This window comes from Amblyraja radiata, chromosome 13 (assembly GCF_010909765.2).
Source record: "Amblyraja radiata isolate CabotCenter1 chromosome 13, sAmbRad1.1.pri, whole genome shotgun sequence".
Taxonomy (NCBI): Eukaryota; Metazoa; Chordata; class Chondrichthyes; order Rajiformes; family Rajidae; genus Amblyraja; species Amblyraja radiata.
The window spans coordinates 8,008,785-8,034,704 of NC_045968.1; the positions used below are offsets into that span (position 1 = coordinate 8,008,785).

Here is a 25,920-nt window from a genome sequence, read left to right on the forward strand (position 1 = left end):
ATGAAAGTCCTGACATCCCAGGAATCAGTCTGGTGAACCTTCTCTGTACTCCCTCTATGGCAAGAATGTCCTTCCTCAGAGTAGGAGACCAAAACTGTACGCAATACTCCAGGTGTGGTCTCACCAAGACCCTGTACAACTGCAGTAGAACCTCCCTGCTCCTATACTCAAATCCTTAGTGTAGACATGGCATGTTGGGCCAAAGGGCCTGTTTCAATTCTGTGTGACTCTATGACTCAAAGCAGTGTCCAGCCTTGGTCTCAACAAGGGTTGCAACGTCCAGGGCAGTCAGGAATCATCAGTGAGCACTTTGCAACAGTTCAGACCCCTGCAGCCCAGCATACTTGCATGGACATTCAGAGCTTCCTTCCAGTTCTACGTGGAGTCCCTGGCATTGTTCAGTACATCGGAGTTTCCCCCCCTTCTCCTCCAACTTTAGGTGCTCTACACCTGGAGATCAGCTGTGTACACACATGAGATCAAACATTAGGGCCGGCTGATATAAACCAGATGGTTAATTGCTAAACTTGCTGAAACATCAAAAGATGTTTTCAGTTTCGATCTTGCATGTGTGCTCATGCCCGGCATGTGCTGTGTCTCATTATTTTTATGGCTCCTAACTCCACTCCCCTCCTCTCCATTTAAGTGTCAGGGGCTATAAATAGGAAAGAATGCAGGATTAACTGGAGTCCACGTGGCAGTTATCAGAAAACACTGCAGACGGTGTTGGCTGAACCACGGCTGAGCTTTTCCTGATTACACTATTCAGCAATCTGTTCAAGCTGATCAATGCTAAATGCAATAACTTCTCAAATGGAAACTGAAGACCAGGAACAATGTAACCAAAGATAACAATTGATTTAATGCCACTTCAGAGATTCTCTACTTATTCATGTTGTAGAAATGAGTGCATCCCAATGTCATACATTGTTTCAACACTTCCAACAATGAGGCATTGTATTAAAACAATATAAAAACTGAAAACGCTGGAAATTTGAAAGAGAAAATTCTCAAAGTGCCTGGCAGACAAGACTGCATCTGTGGAATGAGAAAGATTAAGGGCCTGTCCCACTTAGGCGACTGCAAGGGACTAGTTTTAATGGAATTCACCTACGACACCTGGCGACAACCTACGGCAGCAAAAATTGTTACCACTGTCACTGAAACATTTTCACCGTGTTGAAAATTGTGCGATAATCACCCCAAAAAATCGTCTAAGTGGGACAGGCCCATTATCATTTCAGACACAATGTGCTGAAGTAGTAAGTGGACAGGCAAATTTTCAGGTCCAAAATTTCAGGACCTAAAATGTTGCCTATCCATGTTCTCCAGAGATGCTGCCTGACCAGTTTAGTTACTCCAACACTTTGTGTCCTTTTTTGTAAACCAGCATCTGCAGTTCCTTCAGTTTACAGATATCATTTCAGGTTCATCTTCCACAGAGGCTGTCTGACCTGCCGAGTGTTTTAACAGGATTTTCTCTCATTTTGCTTTAACCTATCAGGAGAACATACAGATCTGCATTCACCTCATTCCCTGAGTAGTTTGTGACCTCCATTCATTTTTTAGTGGCAATCTTTCTTCTGTGTGGGTGGTTTTTTAAATGTAATATATATTAATGAATTTCAATGCTGCCACTGGGGCCAGTAGCAGTGCAGAGTAACAAATCACTGTGCTGTATATAAATTGTACTTTGATTAAAATGCAGTGTAATTTTATTCAGACTACTAAAACAGAATAAAGGCGTCTCGTGTTACTTGCAAGACAATGGGATGGGTGTGTGGGGCGATATGCAAATCAACACGTTAAACTGTAATACTGGAAAATGTAGCATAATACGGAATTTAATTGTAACAGCTGCATGCCAGGTCTCTGGAGTACAAGGGTATTGCTCAGAGACTCAGGAACATCAGTACTCTATTTTTATTGCTATATGGTCTCGCAAATGAATGTCTGACATTTCACTGTTGAGCTGCTACATCATGCTAAATGCTTTTTCTATGATGCAAACATTAAAAGGGTTAGGAACTTTCTCTGAAAATACTTGTCTGCTGCTTAGATAGTCCGTCCTTTTCATCTTCCTGTGTCAGATTATGCGTCATCCCTTTTAGAAACATAGAAAATAGGTGCAGGAGTAGGCCATTCGGCCCTTCGAGCCTGCACCGCCATTGAATATGATCATGGCTGATCATCCAACTCAGTATCCCATCCCTGCCTTCTCTCCATACCCCCTGATCCCTTTAGCCACAAGGGCCACATCTAACTTCCTCTTAAATATAGCCAATGAACTGGCCTCAACTACCTTCTGTGGCAGAGAGTTCCACAGATTCACCACTCTCTGTGTAAATAATGATTTTCTCATCTCGGTCCTAAAAGACTTCCCTCTTATCCTTAAACTGTGACCCCTAGTTCTGGACTTCCCCAACATCGGGAATAATCTTCCTGCATCGAGCCTGTCCAACCCCTTAAGAATTGGCTAGAAGATCCCCCCTCAATCTTCTAAATTCTAGCGTGTACAAGCCGAGTCTATCCAGTATTGTCAGGAAGCCGCGTTATGACTTTACTTTAGACTATAGAGATGCAGCGCAGAAACGCCTTTCGCACCACCAAGTCCGCGCCATCCAGCGATCATCCCGTTAACTAGCACTATCCTACACACGCGAAGGACAATTTACAATTTGACCGAAGCTAATTAACCTACAAACTTGCACCTCTTTGGGGTGTGGGAGGAAACCAGAGCACCCGGAGAAAACGTACAAACTCCGTACAGACAGCACCTGTCGTCAGGATCGAACCTGGGTCTCAGGCGCTGGAAGGCCGCAACTTTACTGCTGCACCACCGTGTCACCCTATTCCACCCATGCTCCATGAATAATTCACAGTTGTACATGGACTTGCTTAAGTATTGAGTGGTTTGTGCTTAGTGTCATCCTTGAACAAGAGTACATCTTCCAAACCCTTCACTTTCAGTGTGAGGGGCACATTTGTTTGTAGTATTAACTTCATCGTATGAATATCACGGTAATATATCTCAGTACCAAAATCTTACAGCTATTTTCCTGTTGAGTCAAGAACAGATTTTATTCAGTGTATATTCTGGCCATCATCCGAGGCCTCTTAAACTATTGCAACAAATGTTTTTAATATTTTGATACAGTGCTGTCTATTTCAGCTAATGTTAAAATGATTCTGCACAACTTATTGGTGTGTGTACATGCTCAATATGTGAAACCTTGTAAAAGACAAGACCATGTACAAGACTGTACATGCTCAACATGTGAAACCTTCAAGATGCACGACTTAAAATTCTTAGAACAATGCTAGGTGGAACACTTATTTTGAGAAATAATTGTAAAGATCTGGTTTGTTTCAGCAATAATATGTGAGCAAAGTAAATGATTTCAGAGAGAGAGAGAGAGAGAGAGAGAGAGAGAGAGAGAGAGAGAGAGAGAGAGAGAGAGAGAGAGAGAGAGAGAGAGAGAGAGAGAGAGAGAGCGCTATGCCAATTTGCAATTACACTCTTATGGTCTAATGCGCATTAGAGGTGAATTGTGTTTTCTTGAGTCCGATTTCAGTTTTTCATCAACGTTAGTCAGCACTATTCCCAGCAGCTAGTCCCTGCAATTAATCAGCTACGTGTCTATTGCAATAAAAGCCAAGCAAAGGACAGCAGAAAAATTAGGAAAGCATTTGCTTAATCAGCTACTCAATGAAGAGGGACAGACATGACCTTTCCCTGGAGGGGATGGTGCTAAAAATGAAAACTGTGCAGATTTGTTTTTACATTTCATTAAGAGGGTATCAAAGGCATCCTAAAAAGTCCTGCTTTTAGATTTCTCTGGATGCTTTCAAGAGAGAGCTAGATAGGGCTCTTAAAAATAGCAGAGTCAGGGGATATGGGGAGAAGGCAGGAACGGGGTACTGATTGGGGATGATCAGCCGTGATCACATTGAATGGCGGTGCTGGCTGAAAGGGTCAAATAGCCTACTCCTGCACCTATTGTCTATTGTCAAACCCTTCCCTAGCCTATTGAACATAGTTGAATTTCTGACTGTCACATCATGCCTACATGCCTACAATCTCTCATGAGGGCTCAGAGCAGACCATTAACAGATACTTCTCTGGAGAGAAGGAATGGGTGACGTTTCTTCAGACTTAGTTACTCCAGCATTTTGTGTCTATCTTCAGTTTAAACCAGCATCTGCAGTTCCTTCCCACACAGTAACAAGACACTTGTTGCTTTTGATGTCATCAGTGTACTGATTTCATACTATCTACTCACATGTGCAGTTGTTGCACGTAGTCAGTGTTAAACACGCTATTTGCTGTCTGCACATCACAGCAAGAGGCCAACGTTGTAATTGACTAATAACACTTAAAGCTAGCTGGTACCATCTGGTAGAATAGTGGGAATATAAATTGGCCTGTAGGAAATCTGCCTTGGGTGATATTGAAGAGAGGACTGAAAGACTTTCTGACACTGCTGTCTGAAGCTGCCAGTTAAGATCCAAGTAATTGCTGTTCGGACATTGTTTACCTTCAAGATTTGGACTTGAGTGAATATAGAATAAATTCCAATTTTGGAGATGACACAAAACATGGAAGGGCAGTGATCGACAATGGTAAAAGTTATAGTTTCAAAGGAGATGTACAAGGCTGGTAATACGGCTGAATAGGTGGCAAATGGAATTTGTCACTGTGAAATGTAAAGTGTTACATTTTGGTAGGAGGATGAAGGAGAGGCAATGTAAACAATGACAGACAAGGACTACAGGAATTGTCCAGTTATTGGACAATTCATTTGGGAAAGATGCGAAGGATTTGAATTGGGCAAGGAAGAGATTTATCACAATGATTCCAGGGACAAGATACTTTGGTTATGTGACAGAGTGGAGAAGCTGGTGTCAGTTCCTTGCAATGAAATAATGAAGGCCATAGAGAGTGTAGAAAAGGGACAATATTGCCATTGTGGGGAGAGTGGGAACCTTGATCCCCTCCCCTCACCCCCACTATATTGTGGGCTGAAGGGCCTCTTCTTGTGCTGTACTGGTCTATGGTAAATTAGAATGCTTGTGCACAGAGAGCAGTGCAATAGGACTACCTGGATTACTCTTGCATCCTGAACTTGGAGACTAAAGGCCTTCTTCCATGCCTTAACCATTCTGCCAATTTGGTTATGGATTAGCAATAAAGTATTGATTTTTTTTGACCACCAGGTGGCAACATAGGGACAGTTAAAGCAGAAACTAATGAGAAGATTTATTTTTTTTTTTTTAAACTTTTTTTCCCCCAAGTGCCTCTCTTATTGTTACATGGAAACCATCCATAAAACTATCCTTGCTGCTCGCATAACGTTTGTTATATATGTATCCTGCACAGTAAATTGCAAACAGCAGTGGCCAGGTAGCCTGAGGAAACTCAAGCAAATAAAAATTCAGTGCAAAGATACCCTCCCCAAAGTGGATCTGCAATCATTCACTCCACTCCACTCCACTCTTTCATCAGACTTTACTGAACTAAACATTATTCTCTTTGACCTGCATCTGTTCACTGTGGACGGCTTGTTTGTAATCATGTATGACTGGATAGCACGCAAGCAAAAAGCTTTTCACTGTACCTCGGTACACGTGACGTGGCACTAAACTGCACCAGAATTCAGCCACATCCGACTCGCAGCCAAGTCTGAGTTTTCCTGCAATCTTGGAATCCTGGAGCAGTTTTCTGTTTGGTTTTGAGGATGTGGCACCTGTTCTTGCACTGTGGAACACACCCGACAATTGATGAAATTAGAGCGCTGTCGTCCGAGACCAGGCACGAGGAGCTCCATGTGGTGATAAAAGCATAACATTGACTTGTCAACTGGACTCTCTCAACACTCTGTATACTACCTGTCAGAGTCACTTCATTCTCTGCTTGCAAGTGCATTTATTTTCAGCCTAATTGAAAGAAAGCCTTTAGTCACGTCAGTGCATTTAACAAAATGCTTTGATACGTATGGCATGAGCAAAGGGACAAATTACTTCTATACAGTTTCTAGACTTATTGTGTGTGATGCTTGTGATGATTACATCAAAATGTTGCTTGCAAATCTTCTTGTATGAATTTAATTTTCTCATATTAAAATGAGAGGGGGGGGGGGGGAGAGGAAAGAGACTCAAACTGCTCAGATTTCCAGTTTCTTTAAGCGATCGTAATATTAATATTGTAGTCTGGGAACAAAATATGAAGTAAGAATTAAGATTTAACATTTAATTCTAATTGTTGGGCATTCTACCAATGTTGTCAGCCATGTTGTGACTGAGGACACAAGGACTGTTTAATGGAGTTCATGTATATATCCTCTTTCAGAGCCAATTAATCAATGAAGTCACTTCTTTGCTTGGCTCATTTTCAACTATGCCCTTTATTTATGCCATAAGCAGCAAGCATCTAAAGCGTTTGCAGTACTATTTCTTTTCTTATGTGCAGTGCGCAATATTTCATCAATTATTTGTGAGCAACATTTTGAATAAATCATCTCGGGTATGGCACATTCATAGTAATTTTGGCCCTTTTCTCATATTGTACATTAGCAGAGAGGTTTGCTAAATGCACTGATGTGGCAACATGCCTCCTCGGCATTAATCTGAGCAGAAATGCTTGAAGAACCAATGAATCATGTGGTTCTGGCAATTTGTCACGGCAGTTTCCAAAGTTTCAGGAAAATCCAGTTGCTCAAGTTAATAGAACATAGAACACATAGAAAATAGGTGCAGGAAGAGGCCATTCGGCCCTTCAAGCCAGCACCACCATTCATTGTGATCATGGCTGATCGTCCCCTGTCAATAACCCGTGCCTGACCTCTCCCCGTATCCCTTGACTCCACTAGCCCCTAGAGCTCTATCTAACTCTCTCTTAAATCCATCCAGTGATTTGGCCTCCACTGCCCTCTGTGGCAGGGAATTCCATAAATTCACAACTCTCTGGGTGAAAAAGTTGTTTCTCATCTCAGTCTTAAATGACCTCCCCTTTATTCTAAGTGTGGCCCCTGGTTCTGGACTCGCCCAACATTGGGAACATTTTCCCTGCATCTAGCTTGTCCAGTCCTTTTATAATTGTATATGTTTCTATAAGATATCCTCTCATCTTTCTAAACTCCAGTGAATACAAGCCTAGTCTTTTCAATCTTTCCTTATATGACAGTCCCGCCATCCCAGGGATCAATCTCGTGAACCTACGCTGCACTGCCTCAATCACAAGGATGTCCTTCCTCAAATTGGGAGACCAAAACTAATACTCCAGATGTGGTCTCACCAGAATCCTATACAACTTCAGAACTTAATGTTATCATCTTTTCAAAATTGTTGTTTTCAGTTAAGGCATCATGAGGGTTTTTGACGGTGTCATCTACCCTATTTTGGAACAATGAGAGTTTGGAAACAAATGCCAACCAAAGTGTGCACACATGGTCAACCCACCCCACAAAGATCACAAAGTCACAGTGTAGACACAAAGCACTGTAGATCCTGGTTTATAACCAAAGATAAACATGAAGTGTGGAGTAACTCAACAGGTCAGGCAGCATCTCTGGAGAAAAAGGATGGGTGGCATTTTGGGTCGAGACCCTTCTTCAGACTACTTGAACTAATGTTTGAAGAAGGGACCCGATCCAAAACATTACCTATCCCTTTTCTCCAGAGCTGCTGCTTGGCCCGCTGAGTTACTCCAGCACTTTGTGTCTATGTATGGTTCCATGCTGAGTTAGTGGATGATGTGAGGACCATGCCCACTACAATTGACCTTTGTTCCAGACCCCAGTGTCACTGCAGTCAACCTTCCTGCTGGTCTTTGTCTTCTATGTAAATGCATAAGAGAAAGGAATAGGAGTCTGCTATTCCACCCATCAAGCTTGTACTGCAAGCATAAAGACAGTGCTGATTTTCTGTCTCAGCACCACGTTCCGGGATTATGCCCATACACCTCAATTCCCTAATTTCCAGATCTCTGGTTTTGAAAAAACTCAATGACTGAACCTCCATGGTCCTCTGAGATAGAGAAATCCAAAGGTTCACTGAATCACTGCAAGAAATCTCCTCTCATATTGAACAACGCCTCAGCCCGGAAAAATGACCTTCAGCATCCAGTCTGTCAACCCCTGCAAGAATTTTGTACGTTCCAAAAACATCGGTCTGAAGAAGGGTCTTGACCCGAAACGTCGCGTATTCCTTTCTCCAGAGATGGTGCCTGACCCTCAGAGTTACTCCAGCATTGTGTGTCTATCTTTGGTGTAAACCTGCATCTGCAGTTCCTTCCTACACATCCTCTCTGTTCAATCTACTCAACTCGAGAGAAGCTAGGCCCAGTACACTCAAATTCCCCTCATGAGGCAAACCGCCCTTCCCAGAAACCAGACTGATGAAAACATTCCTGCGTTCCTGTGATTAAATATATCCTTTCTCGGGCGAAGAAACTGCAATTTTGACACAGTGCTGTCGCCAGGAGAATGGGCTTTTATGGCCAAGTTAAGACAAACATTTTTCTTTAATTTAGACTTGAAGTGTACAAGGTAGCATCTGCAATGTAGTAAATCTTGAGCACTGACTTAGTGTGGTCTACATCTTACACTCTAACACTTATTATGATTATGCCTAATGTGTTGTAGGATTGCCACTGAACTGTTCACAAAAAAGAATTTCATTGCACTTTGGTACACATGACAATGAAGTACCATTGAACCACTAATAGTACTGGGGCAGTTTTCAAATGCCCCATCTATTGGTGATATAACATCTTAATGTCTACATTTAAATTCTCTTAGCATAAAAGCCAGCATAAAATATGGTGCCAACTCACTTGCTGTACCTGCATGTTAGCTTCCAGTGGATATTCCAGCCTACAATCCTCAGGTCCCTTTGAACAGCAACAGTACCGAGTCCCTCGTCATTTAGAAAATACTGTGATGTGCAAAACAGAATAGTAAAGTGGGTAATTTCACGTTTATTTAAGTTTTGTAGAATCCACTATGTTCATAGCCACTCAAAATGATATCCTCCTCTCTAAAGACACTTGGACAGGTACACAGATGGGAAATATTTACAGGGTTGCTGGCAGATGGGACTTCTTTAGATGGGGCATCTTGGTCAGCATGGAAGGGTTGGGCCGAAGGGTCTGTTTCCGTGCTGTGTTGCGATATGATTCTACTCACAATCCCACCTGGTGTTGTATCATCTACAAACTTGGAAATGTAGCAATTAGTTCCCTTAGCTAAATCATTGATGTAGATTACAAGTAGTCAGGGCACTGATCTTTGAGGCATCCCACTGCTAGGCCTGTCAACTTGAGAGACTTTAGTTCATTCCCACTCAGAATATTACTCAACTCCATGAACTCTAACCTTCTTGACCAAACTCTTGTATGCATTCAAAATCCTTCTTAAAATCTAAATACACCTCATCTGCCGATTACCCCTCATACAGTATATTCTAGTGGCCACATTTTCAAAGAAACAATAAACTAATCAAAATTGATTTTATGTGTAGGTAGGAACTCCAGATCTGGTTATACGCTGAAGATAGACACAAAGTACTGGCGTAACTCAGCGGGACAGGCAGACAATAGACAATAGGTGCAGGAGTAGGCCATTTGGCCCTTCGAGCCAGCACCGCCATTCAATGTGATTATGGCTGATCATCCCCAATCAGTACCCCGTACCTGCCTTCTCCCCATATCCCCTGACTCCACTATTTTTAAGAGCCTTATCTAGCTCTCTCTTGAAAGCATCCAGAGAACCTGCCTCCACCGCCCTCTGAGGCAGAGAATTCCACAGACTCACCACTCTCTGTGAGAAAAAGTGTTTCCTCGTCTCCGTTCTAAATGGCTTACTCCTTATTCTTAAACTGTGGCCCCTGGTTCTGGACTCCCCCAACATCGGGAACATGTTTCCTGCCTCTATTGTGTCCAAGCCCTAAACAATCTTATATATTTCAACTATCTGTGGTGGTATCTGTGGAGTGATCGGTTGGGTGACATTTTGGGTCGAGACCCTTCTTCAGACGGGTCTTTTACATTTGCAATTCCATGCTGACTCTACCCAATCCTATTCATTTATTTATTTATTTTCCCCCAGGCACTCAGTTATTACATCCAACATCACAGATTTCAGCATTTTCTCTACGTTTAGGTCGTGCCCTTCTCTAAAGTCATGATTTATAGAACGTTCGGAACAGAATCCTTGCATATGTCCTTGTTGAAAGCGGGAAGCAGGGAAATTTGAAATGTAAAAATGGAATAATGTTATCTGGTAACAAGCCACTCATCAAGCCAGTACCTTATCTCCATCCTCTGCATCCCATCACATTGTCCCAGTAAACGTCCATTCAGATCTGTTATTACAAACTGTGGTGTGAGCGATTCCTACACATGATGAGAGAAGCTTGGGATCTGCATTTCTTTGCTCAAGCATATTTACTCAGTGTACTTCAAATAGTGAAAGGCTTGGATAGAATGGATATGGAGAGGATGTTTCCACTAGTGGGAGAGTCTAGGACTATAGATCATAGGCTCAGAACAGTGCTTCCATACCTCAATTTTTTATTTTATTTAAAAAGAATCCCAATTTCCTGGAATTTGATGGCGTTTCCTGAAATTTTCAAAAATGCTTTTGGAGTGCTATTTGTTGTTGGGTTTTTTTCGCGAGCACACGTTAACAACACAGTTGTAACACACTTGTACAGTTATGCAAGGCAGCTTTCGTTGCCTCCAACAGCTTTCATTCCCTGCCTCCTTCCCTGTCTTTGTTTTTTCAACCTGCTCTCATGTGTCTCAGTCTCTGCTCTCTCCCTCCCTCCTTCCCTCTCCCTCCCTCCTAATTTATCTCGTTCCCCCTCCCTCTCACTCTCACTCCCTCATTCTCCCTCCCTTCCTCTCTCCCTCCTCTTCCTCCCTCATTCCCTCTCAGCCCCTTGAGCCCACCCACTGTTCTGTAAGGCCAATCCCAAAGTAACTACAATCCCACTGGTAACTTTTCACCACTAGGCTTGTCCAGAATTCGACCACTGCCTGAAAAATAATCAAAGGCTCAACTTCCACTGAGAAAGAGAATTCCAAAGACGTGTTGTTATACGAGAATTTTCCCGAACAGTCTGTGACCCATAGCGCTGTGACCATAGCGCTATGCTTAAAGCTCATAGTGCTGCAGCCAGTAGTGCTATATTTAGAACCCATAGCGCTGCAGCCGACAGCTCTTTGTTTAAATTCCCACACGTTAATCTGACAGCGCTCTGTTTAAACCTCTGAGCGCAAAACCGGCAGTGCTGTGTGTATTACCTTTACACCCCTTCGCGGGCCGAAATTTCCCCAAAATTATTCCATTTTCCTAAAAATTACCCGAAGACAACCAGAAATTCCCAAATTTCGGGTAATTTCCTTCAAAGTGGAAACACTGGAGTTAAAGAACGTTCCTTTTGGAAGGAGATCAGGAGGAATTTCTTTAGTCAGGGGGTGGTGAATCTGTGGAATTTTTGCCACAGAAGGCTGTGGGGGCCAGGTCAATGGATATTGTTACGGCAGGGATAGATAGATTCTTGATTAGTACTGGCGTCAGATGTTATAGGGAAACGCATGAGAGGAGGGAGAGATAGATCAGCCATGATTGAATGGCGGTGGAGATGATGGTCCGAATGGCCTCATTCTGCTCCTATCACTTAGGACCTTAGTTCAGAAAGCTTGGGAGTATGATCCGCCATCATGGCATGATAAACTCCCACGTGTAGAAATGGGGCTTTTTTAGTTTCCAGACTTGTAAACTTTTGGCGTGGAATTGCAACTTTGAGAACAACCAGCGTGTGGTTTTGTAGGAGGATTGCAAAAGGCCGGGTTTATTCCATGGCGAGTGCCAGTCAGTAAAATGGGAAGTCTCATTTCATTTATGGCCCTGGAAGTTGGTACAAAATAAAAAGCCTGCATTACAATCCTTCCCAACTATGACATCATTGACAATGATTCATGCTTTCTCTGATGGCTTCTGTGAATCCAACAAGTAATTTAGGATTCTAAAATTAAGTAAAGATTACATAAACTTCCATTTGCACCCAGTAATATCATTCTTTCCGTTGCATGATAATGGTTTCAAACTCCTTCCCACAACATGAGCGTATAATTTACAGCGTTTTAGTGTTACTAGTGAAGAGGTGAGGGTTCAAGTGTATACAAGATAAAGCTCTCACCAACTTCTGCAGATGCGCCGTGGAATACATTTTATCACAGCATGGGTTGGGAACACCCCTACCCAAGACCGAAACAAATCTCAGAGGATTGTAGATGCAGCCCGGACCATCGCACAAACCAACCTCCCTTCTATTGAAGGTACACAAAAATGCTGGAGAAACTCAGCGGGTGCAGCAGCATCTATGGAGCGAAGGAAATAGGCAACGTTTCGGGCCGAAACCCTTGAAGGGTTTCGGCCCGAAACGTTGCCTATTTCCTTCGCTCCATAGATGCTGCTGCACCCGCTAAGTTTCTCCAGCATTTTTGTGTACCTCCCTTCTATTGACTCCATCTACACTTCACGCTGCCTCGGCAAGGCCACAAGCATAATCAAGGATGAGTCACTCCCAAGGCACTCCCTCTCTTCCCCCCCCCCCCCCCCCCCTCTCCCATCAGTCAAGAGGTACAGAAGTGTGCGTTCACTTGTTTGGCCCTCTCAAAGCGCATCGCCTCTCATTTGTCAGTATTAAAATGCCTTTTGGCCCATTTCCAGCTGACCAACATCTTCCTCGAGCCTTAGGCAACCTTCCAAACCAAACTCCCCACCACTTTTCATGTCATTCGCAAGCCTTGCTGATTATACCTCCTGCTATCTAATCGAGATTCCCCCCAAAAAACACAGGAGGCTAACTAAGATTAAACATGTTAACAATAAGTCATAGATTTAAGATTAGAAGAACAAAGGAAGTCTGATTTATTTTTTTTTCGCTCCTGCACAATGGATTCTGCAGCTCAGAGAACCAAAGGCTGCTCTCAAATGGCATTTAATTTCCAATCTTTCATTCCCACGAGCCAAAAATCCATCATCTTATTCCATTGAATTGCTTGTTGTTCTTGTACTCTGACTGTATTATGGGCACGCGTATATTTTCTGATAAATTTCACAATCAAAACTAGGAAAGTTAAGATTTCATCATGTTTTACTGACATGCTCCATCCCACCACCAGAGCAATAAATCTTATGGATGGTCTGGATTAATGGTGCATTTCACTAATAACCACTGGAATACCATTTATACTTGGTGAATTTGCTTTATTTTATAAAGGCTTGCTGAATATGCTGGAGGAAGGAACTGCAGATGCTGGTCTAAACTGTAGATACAAAATGCTGGAGTAACTCAGCCGGACACGCAGCATCTCTGGAGAGAAGGAATGGGTGATATGTCGACCCGAAACGTCACCCATTCCTTCTCTCCAGAGATGCTACCTGTCCCGCTGCGATACTCCAGCATTTTGTGCTGTTGATTTTGCACTGAAACCTACATTTTTGTCCTTTCAGCGGAAGTTGGTTTCTTTCTCTCCTGAGCAGGAAAATAGTTATAGTCACAATTGGAGTCCTATTGCAATGAATCGCAGTCAAGTGAGCTTGAAGTGAGAGGGCCAGGTGTAATGGAGTTTTAAACGGGGGCAATAGTGCGAAACTCACTGGAATAGTCCCAACTTAATCCAACATACCTACAATTAACCACTACAAGTCTAACTTGTCAAAGGCATTTTGTAAACCTTCACAGGCAAGATATCTTTCTTTTTAAAAACCAGTAAGTGATTAATGACCATCATCTATCAGGCAACGTAAAATTAAATAAAATGTAGCCGATTGGTTTAGCACTCAGTGATACATGTTTCAATGGAGTGAAGACCAGTTAGCGGCAAGAGAATTATCGGTTAAGTCGGATGAATCATTCCATGAATGGGCTTGTTCTTGGCACTTTTATTTGCTGGAAGATGAAAGGTAAACCAAGTGGAAATGCAAAACAAGTCGAGCTGTATTTATTGTTGCTATGCTTTTCTAATGCATGTCACTTTGATGTAGAGGTGACCCGCAGAACCATGGTTTTGCTGACAGAATGTCACAAGGTACAGAACACATGCTGTGTGATAATTACACCTGACAAGGCAAGAACTTTTATTTATAGAATCATGGAAAAAATTTGACATAAAAAGCAGCTATTCAGCTTCTTTGCCTGTTGGAAAAGAACTACCCAGCCGAAACTCACCTCCAGCTTTGCAGATGATGGTTCCGCTCACGCACATCCGTCTACATTTAAACGTGACAAGGCATCTTTACAAAGAGTGCATTCCAGACCCCGAACAACCCTCGCTAGGCAAAGGGTGGTGAATCTGTGGAATTAATTGCCACAGACGGCTGTGGAGGCCAAGTCAATCAATATTTTTAAGGTGGAGAATGACAGATTTGTGATTAGTAAGGGTATCGGAGGATGCTGGAGCAGGCAGAAGAATGGGGATGAGAGGGAAAGATAGATCAGCCATGATTGAGTGGGGGAGCAGACTTGATCGGCCAAATGACCTAATTTTGCTGCTATAACATGACCTGATCAACCCTTGGGAAGGTGATTTTTCTCCATACCCCCCCCCCCCCCCCCCCCCCCCCACTAATCCTTCTGCAAATTAATTTAATTGAATGTCTCTTGCTTGTTGACCAACTCCGTACATGAAGCAGATCTTCCTTTAAACTCTGAACACGTGCCGACATGATATTGTACATCTCGACCAAGTCTCTTCTCAGCCTCAGTTCCAAATCCGATTCAATCTTCCCCCAAAGTTAAAATTATCTATTCATGTCAACATTTGTGTAAATTGCATCTTCTCCATTGAATTTACAATACAATACAATACAATTTATTGTCATTTGAGCCTCAGTGAGGCTCAAACGAAATTCTGTTTCCACAGCCATACAAACAAAGACAATTCCTAGACATACACACAATTTAGTTCACACAAACATCCATCACAGTGGACCCACTGTGATGGAAGGCAAAGTCTTTTCTCTCCCCTGTTCTCCATGACTCTCCCGATGTCCAAGCCCCAGGCGGGCGATGATAAGTCCCACGGCCACTTTAGGCCGTGCCGGGCGATTTACGGCCCCGCTCCCGGTCTAGAAGTCTCGAAATTGGAGCCCCCGGCGGGCGCTGGAATGTCCCATGGCCATGAAGCCGTGCCGGGTGATGTATGACCCCGCTCCAGGTCATTCCAACCCCGCGACACGGGCTGGAGAAGTCGCGTTGCGGGAGCTCCGGGAAGCGGTCTCTCTCTCCCCCCGGACCCGCGAGCTCCCGATGTCCCAGTCCACCGGACCTGCGGCTGCGTTGCTGGAGCCTCCGAGCCCCAGGAGTCGAGTCGCAGCAGCGAGTCACCATCGCTCCCCACGCTCCGAGGCCGGCCAGCCCCACGATGGTGAGTAGTCCGCAGCTCCGCAGTCTCCCGAGCCCCCGGGTCGTTCAGGTTGGAGGCCGCTCCACGGTGCTAGGCCCCAACGACAACGGAGACCCGACAGGGAAAAGGTCGGGTCTCCCAGACAGGGAAGAGATTTTAAACAGTTTCCCCCTGCCCCCCCCGCCCCCCACATATACACATTTAAAACCAGTATTAAAAAACACCAACACTACATTTAACTAGACAAAAAATAAAAAAAAGACAGACAGGCTGTAGGGGCCGCTGCAACGGGTGAGTCGCGCCGCCAAGATGTAAAGATTAGAACAATATGCAAAATCATTTTTGGTTTAACTAGCATAAGCGTGCTCCTCTAATATTCTATGCCTCAGATAATAAAAGACAGCATCCAATATGGCATTTCAACAACAATATTAGGAATCTGAGAGATCTGAGAGATCTACACTCAAGAAGGAAGAAGGGTCTCGACCCAAAACATCACCCGTTCCTATTCTCCAGAGATGCTGCCTGCCCCACTGAGTTACTCCAGCTTTTTGTGCCTATCTTCGGTTTAAACCAGCATCTGCCTTTCCTACACACTCAATCCTATCTCACTATGACATAGGATTGAGAGAAGGCAATGACAAAGTATTTCTGAAAAAACGTTACTCACACCCTCTGCCTTCACATAAAACATTCCCTTTTTTTGGAGCCTTACCCTGTATGCACTTCCTCATCTGTGGACATGATTTGGAAGTCCTCTCCATCATCTTCCCAGAAACCCTTCAACTCCCCCTTAACCTTAATTTAACTTTGTTGCTGCTTCCAATCCACTTCTGCAAAATCACTTCTTAGCATAGTAAGTATCATCATCTCCCAATTAGCCTTCTGTCTTTGTCCCATTCCTCCACTTTTTAAGCATTTCATCAGCTTCTCGTCTTCAGGGGTCTAGGCTGGCTGATGAGGTCAATGTGAGAACCTTAGGCCTCCCTCAGCTGGACAATGGGGCAGGTGAGTAGGTGAGCAGCAATGGTGGCACAGCAGTGTAGTTGCTGCCTTACAGCGCTGGGGACCCGGGTTCGATCCTGATCTCCATGTTCTCCCTGTGACCTGCCTGGGTTTTCTCCAGGAGCTCTGTTTTCCTCCCACACTCCAAAGACATACAGGTTTGTAGGTTCATGAAAACTCCACACAGACAGCACCAGTAGTCAGCATCAAATTCTGTCTCTAGCACTGTAAGGCAGCAACTCTACCGCTGTACCACTGTGCTGCCTTATGAACACTGATCTGTTCTATAGTTGTATTTCTTCTACAACCATTTCCTTCAATCATTCTCCTCCCACCCTGACCAGCTGAGATGACCACGGTGCTATTGTCTTTTGTCTCTGGGTGTGTCTTTTGTGGGGGGTGATGTGGGGGGGTAAGGGGGAAACCGCTTCCATCGCCTCCTCCATGGAGAGGTGACGTTTTCCATGTCGCCTCCCCCGTGTCCTAACATCGAGGATCGGGCGGCCTTTCCCGGAGAAGCGCCCGGGGCTTCATCGGCGGGCGCTACACGGACTCTTGTCGAGGAGCAGGCGAGCCCTCGCCAGGGGTCACCGGAGGGGAGTGCTCCATTCGCTGGCCCACGGCAGTCTGAAGCCGCAGTCTGCAGAGCACCAGCTGGCGCAGTGTCCGCAGCCTGGGATCCCTCGTTGGGGACCCGGGAGGAGAAGAAGCTCCGACCGCCGGCCTGTGGCCTATTTCTACCGCGGGCGCGGCGTGGACTTACCATCAGGAGCCGGGTCCCTCGCCGGGGACCCCTGGAGAGGAGCTCTGACCGCCGGCCCTGCCGTCTGTGGTGCTTCTGGCTGCGGCGCGGCGGGAACTTTAAATCTTCGACCGCCGGCTTGTGGCCTACACCAACCTGAAGCCGCGGTCTCCGGTGGGGAAGCAACGATTCAGGACTTACCTGGACCCCTTCACTATTAATCTCCAGACCAGATCGAAAACCTGTCCCCTCTGCTGCACTGTGTCGTTGGACACCTCCGAACATGTGCATTCTCAAGCTTATCCTGAACGCAGTGAAGTCAACCACTATTCCTACTCCAAAACTAACACAGGGTGTGTATTCCATAGGTCTGAGATGCCACCAATTATTAGAGTAACTTGCACAGTAACAATAAATGAAATTTAAAAGCAAAAGCACTCATCAGTAACCCAATATTCAGCTTTTTCCCTTGTATCAACTATGACCATTCTGTGACATCACATTTCATTTTTGTTTCAGTTCTCATTTTCATACTCCATTTTTTTTAAATAAACTCACTTGTTTACGACAGCTTTGTGCCCTTGCTGTATCTGCTCGCTCTCCAAAGCAATCCTTGTATATTTATACCGGATCATCATCACTACCAAACCCATCCTTATCTCGAGTTTATTTACTATTGAAACAGTACTGTATGAAAATGGACTCCTGGAGTACTAACAAAACACTTCTCAACGTTGCAGAGCAAAGTAACGAGATTCAATCTACAAAGAGCAAGACCTCAAAAATGACAACAAAATAAATCTCTAACTAACTGCTGGTTGATGGACAAACGTTGGCCAAAACGAGGACATTCTCGAGCTGTGTTTCAAGTAGTTGGTATTTTCACGGGAGGAGGGAATGTCCGAAAGATTAAATTCTCAGAAAATGGAAATAGAATATGAGACCAATTGGGGAAAGAAATTTAACTTTTCTTTCCGATCCCATCTCTTATTGAATGGTGGAGCAGTTGACCGACCTATTCCCACTCCTAATTCAAATTAATTATTGTTGTTATAGCCCTGTCCCACTGTACGAGTTCATTCAAGAGCTCTCCCGAGTTTAAAAAAAATCAAGCTCGTGGAAGCACATAGAATGAACGTAGCGGGTACGTTGGAGCTCTGGACGTCTCTTAGCGGCTCGTAACGCTAACGGCAGGTACTCGGGAAACGCGGTAAGCTCGGGAACACTAGTGAAGATTTTTCAACGTCGAAAAATGTCCACGAGAGCCCCGAGTACCTACGAGCGGCCATTACCGTAAATCTTCAAGTTCGAATCAGGGCAAACACGGGAGAACTCTTGAATGAACTCGTACCTTTTTTGTGGTTTATTATGGGTTTTATAGAGGTAGTATGTTTACATATCGTTGTGCTGCTACAAGTAAGAATTTAATTGTTTCGTTTCAGAACATATGATAATAAAACACTCTTGACTCCAACAATAGGATGTCTGGGCGAAGAAAGAAAGAACATAGTACTTGCAATTCTTAGTTAATGTGGCTGACTCCTACCTCTCTTTGTACTCGGGTTTCAGGAGGACGTGGATAGGTGACCCTTCCTGAAGCATTGCTTATCCATGTTCTGCAGAGATGCTGCTGGACCCGCTGAGTAACTCCAGCATTTTGTGTTTTATTCACAATTCCAACATCTGCAGTTCCTCAATTCAATGAGCTATATAACTATGCGTTGCAGAGGCAGGAGATATTTGATTGAAGTTTTGCAACAATCATGCGGAAACATGTGGACTAATTATTTCAGTTAAATAGGTCCGGCCTCTGAAACTAGCTGGAGGAGGTTTCATCTCATGCAGATAATGTGATGTATCTCCTTCGACCTCCTACGGTGGGATCAGAAATAATTTGTTCTGGTTTTCTCACAATCTCGCAAGTACAATAACTGCATTTTTTTGTTCTCTGCCCTTTCTCTCCTAAGATTACATGTCTCCAGCTAGGCAGAGAATAAAAATGCATTGGGTCTCATCTAGGCTGAGCAGAGCCACGTCTTTAAACCTAATGCAGTTATTGCACCTTTACTTCACAGGTAGAATTACAACTAACTGATGTTTTAAATTTATGTCGACTATTTTAAAGACTCCGTAAGATTCTAATGCAGTCATCGTATTACGGTACTGTATATTTGAAATATGAAATACTGCAAAATTCTAGACTGACTGCCCTCATCACCACCCAGTTAAAACAACCATTATCCTTCTAAATTAATACCTTGGGAATCTTGCTCATTTTTGAAGCATTCAAATATGAATGAAAGCTAGGCAGACTGCGTGATCAGCTGGTCAGACTGGGAGCTGGGGTTTAACTGATTGCATCTGTGGGGGTTTGTTAAAAGCATTGAAATCTACAGCAGTGAGATGCTTGGCAATCATTGTCTTGCTGTATAAACATTCCTTTCTCAGACATTGACTTGACATGCGGATTAATAATATGTATGTCATAAAGTTAACAGCACTACATTTTTTCCTTCAATAAATTCACTTTCTGCCACTCAAGCAGACCCAAGCCACTCCATTCAGCTCATTCATCGACAGAGTGCTCTTAGTTCCCTATTTTCTTACTTCACAACTTGGAACTGTTTCAAAGGTGCTCAGGGCACCACTGTTAATTAATCCATAACACCGTTCCTTATTCATGTCCACAACTTGCTGTTTAACCTTGATGAACATTGCAGCCTATTCAGAAATGATGCAGGTAGCTTTTGTTACATTTCAGAAAGATTTAGATAGGTACATGGAAAAGACAGGTTTAGAGGGATATGGGCCAAAAGCAGCTGGGTGAGACTAGTATAGATGGGACATTTGGCCGGTGTGGGCAAGTTGGGCCGAAGGGCCTGTTTCCACGCTGTAGGACTCTATGACTGATTATTTCTGTGGATATAGCAAATCCCATCCCTCATCCCGGAGAAGATGTTGTATGGTCTGTCTGCTTGGACTGTTCCAGTCCATTTAGTGAAGATGCTTCAAGGATGGTGTTAGTTTTACTGCCTCTGTATTTAACTAAAATGTTTCTACTCCTTAATTTCCCCAATATCCTTTATACATTAAAGATACCCTTACTTCTGTTGATAACCTAGCACAGAATAAGTCGTTTATCTTTATGCCACTCCATTCCATCCATTTAGCCAATGAATCTTCATAGCTCCCCATTACCTGGCTGCATTATTGGCCATTATTATGTGAAAATAGATTAACTTTTATTTTAAAACATGCTATGATGAAATCATAGTCCCAATCCATTTTTTTTTCTAACACAAAGAAGATCTGGACATTTATTTAAACAGTAATATCTTAAAATGTATCTATGTAAAAACTTGTTTTTAACTTGTTGGACTTTAATTATTAAAACAATGACAACAATGCAAGTAGAATAATTATGGTTCATTTCAGATGGATTTTTATATAATTTGGAAAGCAGTCGTAACATTAAACCCTTTTATTTTAATATGTTGAGATATGTGACGGAACATTTTAAATTTTACTTTTTTCATTAAGTTTCAGTCGAATAACTTGTTGCGTTACCTTAGATTTTGCAAATACCTTTCAGCAATCAATCAATCAATGCCAACTGGTATCAACGTTTTATTTTCGGTTGTATTGGCATGGAAGAACCGTTCAGGGAGAAAATGTAGCACTAGCATTATAAATCATGAGAGGAATAGCTCGAGTAGGCACACAATGTTTCTTGCCCTGGGTAGGGGAATTGAAGAAGGGTCTCGACCCGAAACATCATCCATTCCTTCTCTCCAGAGATGCTGCCTGTCCCGCTGAGCTACTCCAGCTTTTTGTGTCTATCTAGGGGAATTGAGAACCAGAGGGCATTGATTTAAGGGGAGGAGGGAAACATTTAATAGGAATCTGAGGGGTACCTTCTTCATGCAATGGGCGGTAGAGTTGTATGGAACGAGCTACCAGAAGAGGTTGTTGATGCAGGTACTAAAGCAATGTTTAAGAAAAATTTAGACAGGTACATGGATAGGACAGGTTTAGAGGGATATGGGCCAAGTGCAGGCAGGTGGGACTAGTGTAGATGGAGCATGTTGGCCGGTGTGGACAAGTTGAGCCAAAGGGCCTGTTTCCACAATGTAAGACTCTATGACTATAATCAACTTTTTTTCATTTATTAATCAGGTTTAAATGAAGAGTTGGTCCAACTTCTACTCATCAGGGATGAGCTACACATGGAACAGGATGCCATGTTGGTGGACATAGAAGACCTTACCAGGTTAGTGCTCGGGCTGAAGATGAATGAATGGCTGGCTTCCTTTTTCCTGCAATGGTTTCAAATGATCAGTCCTGTACTTCCCCTGTGGACCATATAGCATTTGGAACTTTTTTTTTCCCCTCTCTTACTGGATTTATATGTATTTTCCCTGAAACAATTTCATCCTGTTTTTAACAAGCAAAAGGCAAGATACTTGGGCTAACCATTATTGTTAGAAATCTGTCATGAAAAAGAACTCCCCTGCTGGATATTCACGGCAAGTATTTATACTGAAACAAAAACAAAAACTATATGGTGAGTTTAGATTTACAACTGCGCTTTTTCTTTACGAAATGGAATACTTTCAAAATATCTTGAGGGATTTGTAAAGAAACTATGAGACCCGTGCAACAAATTTTGTTAGGTAGATGGAGCTGTTGATTTTCCCTGAGAATCAGAATCAGATTTTATTCACCAAGTATGTTTTGCAACATAGGAGGAATTTCATTGGCCAGGTCAGTCATACAATTAAAAGCAACAGATCACTCAAAAACACATTTTAACATGAACATCCACCACAGTGACTCCTACACATTCCTCACTGTGATGGAAGGTGAAATAAAGTTCAAGTCCTTCCTTTTCTTCCTCGGTCGTGGGCCTCGAGCCCCTGTTGATGGGACGATCTTGACTCCCGTAGCCGGCGGCGTTTGGGCCCTCCACTTCGAGGCGATCTGCTCCAGCATCGGGGAGGATGTCAGCTCCCCCTGGAAGATCCAACCTCGCGTCGGGGCTGGTCGAACCTTCTGCGGCGTTGGAGCTCCCGACTAGCCTCTCCCGAGACTGCGAGCCCTTGATGGTAAGTCCGCAGGCCGCGGTGGGAGTGATCCCAGGCAAGGAATCCGCTCCAATGTTAAGTCCGCGCCCCGCGGTGGGGCTCACAATGGTCCAAAGAAGCCTCCAGCTCCAGCGATGGTAGGCCGCAGAGCCCGGAGAATGTGATCCAAAAATTGATCACATCTCCGGGAAAGTAGGAACTTGCAAAAAAAAGTTTCCCCCGATCCCCTTCCCCCCCTCTCCCCCCGCATAAAACAAACCAAAGTACATTAAATAGCTAAAAATAACAAAAAGATGAAAAAACGAACAGACTGCCGGCAGGGCTGCCAGCCCTCCGGCGCCCCTGGTGGTCTTTGTAGGCATTTGACTCGGGGGTTTAGCCAGTTCACTACTGGGCAATATAGGGGCAAGGAACTGCAGGTGCTGGTTTACAAAAAATGACACAAAGTCACCAGTCCATGTTCTCCAGAGGCCTGGACCCACTAAGTGTACTCCACTGGGCAATATTGATCTTGGGTATTATCAGGTAACACACACATGCATGTTTGGTTTTGGAGCCACAATTGCCTGGAGCTGAACCAGGATCTGACCCCAGTGTTCACCCAAACCATGGCTTATCTGAAATTCAGACTGGTGAGCTGCCAGTTGAGTCTCTACACTGAGGTGCATCTAGCTAACTTAACCATATCCACTCTATGAAGATGTTGCCAAGACTCGAGGGCCCAAGGTATTGGGAGAGGTTGAGCTGGCAAAGAGTTTATTCCTTGACGTGCAGGAGGATATAAGATGATGAGAGGAGTAGTTTGGATAAATGCACACTTTTACCCAGAGCAGGGGAATCAAGAACCATGGGACATAAGTTTCTGGTGAGGGGGGAAAGATAGGAACCTGAGGGACAACTTCGCACCACAAAGGCTGAAGCATTCCAGCCGTTGGTGTATACCTGTGGACAATCACAGCTTCCAAATGTAGACTACCTTGTACTGCTGATATTTGGACAGTGTGATATTTTATTTGCTTTGTACATTTAACCTAAGTCATTGACAGACTCGTACATAGAGAGAACCATACCACACAAAGGGTGATAGGTGTATGGAATGAGCTGCCAGAGGAGGTAGTTAAGGCAAGTACTATCACAATGTTTAAGAAACATTTGGACAGGTACATGAATAGGATAGGTTTAGAGGGATATGGGCCAAATGCAGGCAGATGGGACAAGTGTATGTGGGACATGTTGGTCGGTGTGGGCAAGTAGGACGGATGGGCCCGTTTCCATGCTGCATGACTCGATGACCCTATATGGTCACATTCCAAGTGGCCAAGTTACAGGCTAGTTTGTATTTGCAGAACATTAAAAAGGGCAGCCAGCATGTGGCTTGCAGCAAACTTTATATTTAAAATACCTAATACAGTAAAACGCCTTTGACCCAATCATTCGGAAATCACAGTAGTTCAGTATCGGGTTCGCTCACGGGGGGCCCAGTTCCCATGCTCTTTTAAAACTTAATGGGTTCACTGTAAAACTAATTACCTCATGAAATCTAGAATAAAAGTTGTTTAAAAAAGGAGTTAATTGGAATAGCGTTGAATTGTGTGAAAAATCTGCCTTCCACTGACCAAAGTCCGAGCAGGCCAGATTGACAGATTTAACCCCATATCATCTTTTTGGGGATTGTTTTACTAAGCCACTTTCCACCAGGGCTGCAAAGCTAACCAACTAGGCTGGCCCATGTGTGGTATCAGACCACCTATGTGTGCTTAGCTCCAAGTGATTGACCCTAACTTGGCCGGTGAAAGATTGTTAATCTTGATCAAGGAGCCAAACTATGAGATCATCTGGTGACATTTTCTTACATCTCTCCCTTACTAACTCTGACATTGTGTCCTGTCCAGGCTTACAGCTTCAATCTTTCTCAGTGTACTGACTAGAAGTAAGAGCAGAGAGCCCAATGGACTGGCCCATAGAGTTATTGAGCTATACAGCATAGAAACCAGCACTGCAGTCTCTTAAATACCACTATCATATCTGCCCCCACCACCATCTCAGACAAAGCGTGGCGAGCACTCACTGCCCTCTGTGTAAAAATATCTTGCCAATCTTTAACTGCTGATCTTCACCATGTCCAGGGTTAATTATTCCAGGTTCTGAACATTATGAAACTGGAGGCCTTTTCTGAATCAAGTGCAGTGGCGTTTCGAGTCAAGACCGTTCTTCAGACTCAGTCTGGGGAGAAGGAAACAGGAGATAGAACAAATGAATATACATTTTCATATCTCTCGTTTCCCTCTCCCTTGACTCTCAGTCTATAGAAGGGTCACACATTCCTTTCCTCCAGAGATCCCGCCTGACCCGCCGAGTTACTCCAGCTTTTTGTGTCTATCTTTGGTGAAAACCAGCATCTGAAGTTCCTTCCTGCGCAGTCAGGTTCCTTACTGTTTCACCTAAAGATTCACCACCCCGCAGTAGACTGACTTTGCTCACATTCAATCCTCTGACAGCCATCAGAAGCACTAGCTGAAACTTTCCAGCCTCTGAATTCTACCAGATGCCTTTCAAAAAGAACACCTCAAATTGCACAACGTTCCCAAGCCATGACGTAACGTTGACAAAACCTTTGGTGACTTCTCTTTTCCTTTCTCCAGGCATGCCGAAAGTCAGCAAAAGCACATGGCAGAGAAAACAACAACCAAGTGAAACTGAGACGCCTCCAACAAGCAGCGAGGCTGGAGAGAAAAAAAAAGCTCGATTTTACTTTGCTTCTGTGGTTGTATAACGCTGATGCTCGAAATGGTGCACTTCCAGAAAATCAGTGTTAGTCATTGGTACTGTTTGAAGCTTTATGTCCAGTGATTGGCCTATGCTTCCTGTATAATTTATTTTAATATAATTACATTTGTCACAGAGTTGTATCAGGCATTTCAGTAAAATGTTGGTAACGGATATGCAAAACTAGTAATACAGCAGGATTGGAAGATATATAAAGTAGTTAAGAGCTGCTAACTTCTGACTCCTTGGATTTTAGTTAAACAGTATTTTACCATGGGCCTCTTTTTATTCTTCACAGATTGTAGTTTTAAACAAATAAACTTTATTTAAAGGTGCTATTAAAGTCAAAGATTACATGCCTGCCTTGTAGTGAAGTTGTAGCTATTGGTGATTAGATCACAAACAGGTTTCCAACATTTTGTAAATGTTGATTACCTGATAACCATTTTAAAGTGTGTTAATATAATTTCAGTCAACTGGATTCAGAAATGTTATCTGGAAATGTTATGTACAAATATGTAAAATAAAAAAATAAAATTTGTTTCCTATGATATACTTAAATTAATCTTGCTCCATATTCTGTGAAGAGATCTATGATCTCAAGGTTAATGATAATTGTTAAAATAGGGAGAAATAATATAAAAGCCCGTTTCAGTTCATTTTGATTTGTAACAGTCAACTATAATTGGTTTTCTAAGAATAGATTATTATATTGATCTTGCAACACAAAGGTGTAGAGACAGCACGCTGATTACTAAACAAGCAGATAGTCTGTCCATCAGCATTAGAATAGAACGTCAGAATTGTGATTGCCTATTCTATTCCTCAGAAGTTCATAAGTTCAAGGTGCAGCCATTCGGCCCATCAAGTCACTCCACCATTCAATCAAGGCTGAACTATCTTTT

At 43.4% G+C, this 25,920-nt stretch overlaps 1 protein-coding gene across 10 annotated transcripts in view; it reads left to right on the forward strand.

The window, feature by feature from the left end:
• LOC116979586 (schwannomin-interacting protein 1) overlaps positions 1–25,576 on the forward strand; it is a 589,644-nt gene extending 564,068 nt beyond the window's left edge. For 9 of the 10 annotated variants that reach the window (XM_033031159.1, XM_033031162.1, XM_033031160.1 and 6 more), the window contains 2 exons: positions 21,342–21,435; positions 24,892–24,943. In XM_033031159.1, coding sequence (XP_032887050.1) covers positions 21,342–21,435; positions 24,892–24,943 — 146 coding nt within the window. Of the gene's footprint in view, positions 1–21,341; positions 21,436–24,891 lie in introns of all 10 variants that reach the window. The other variant, XM_033031158.1, reaches the window with a different exon arrangement.
• Positions 25,577–25,920: the final 344 nt, after the last annotated feature.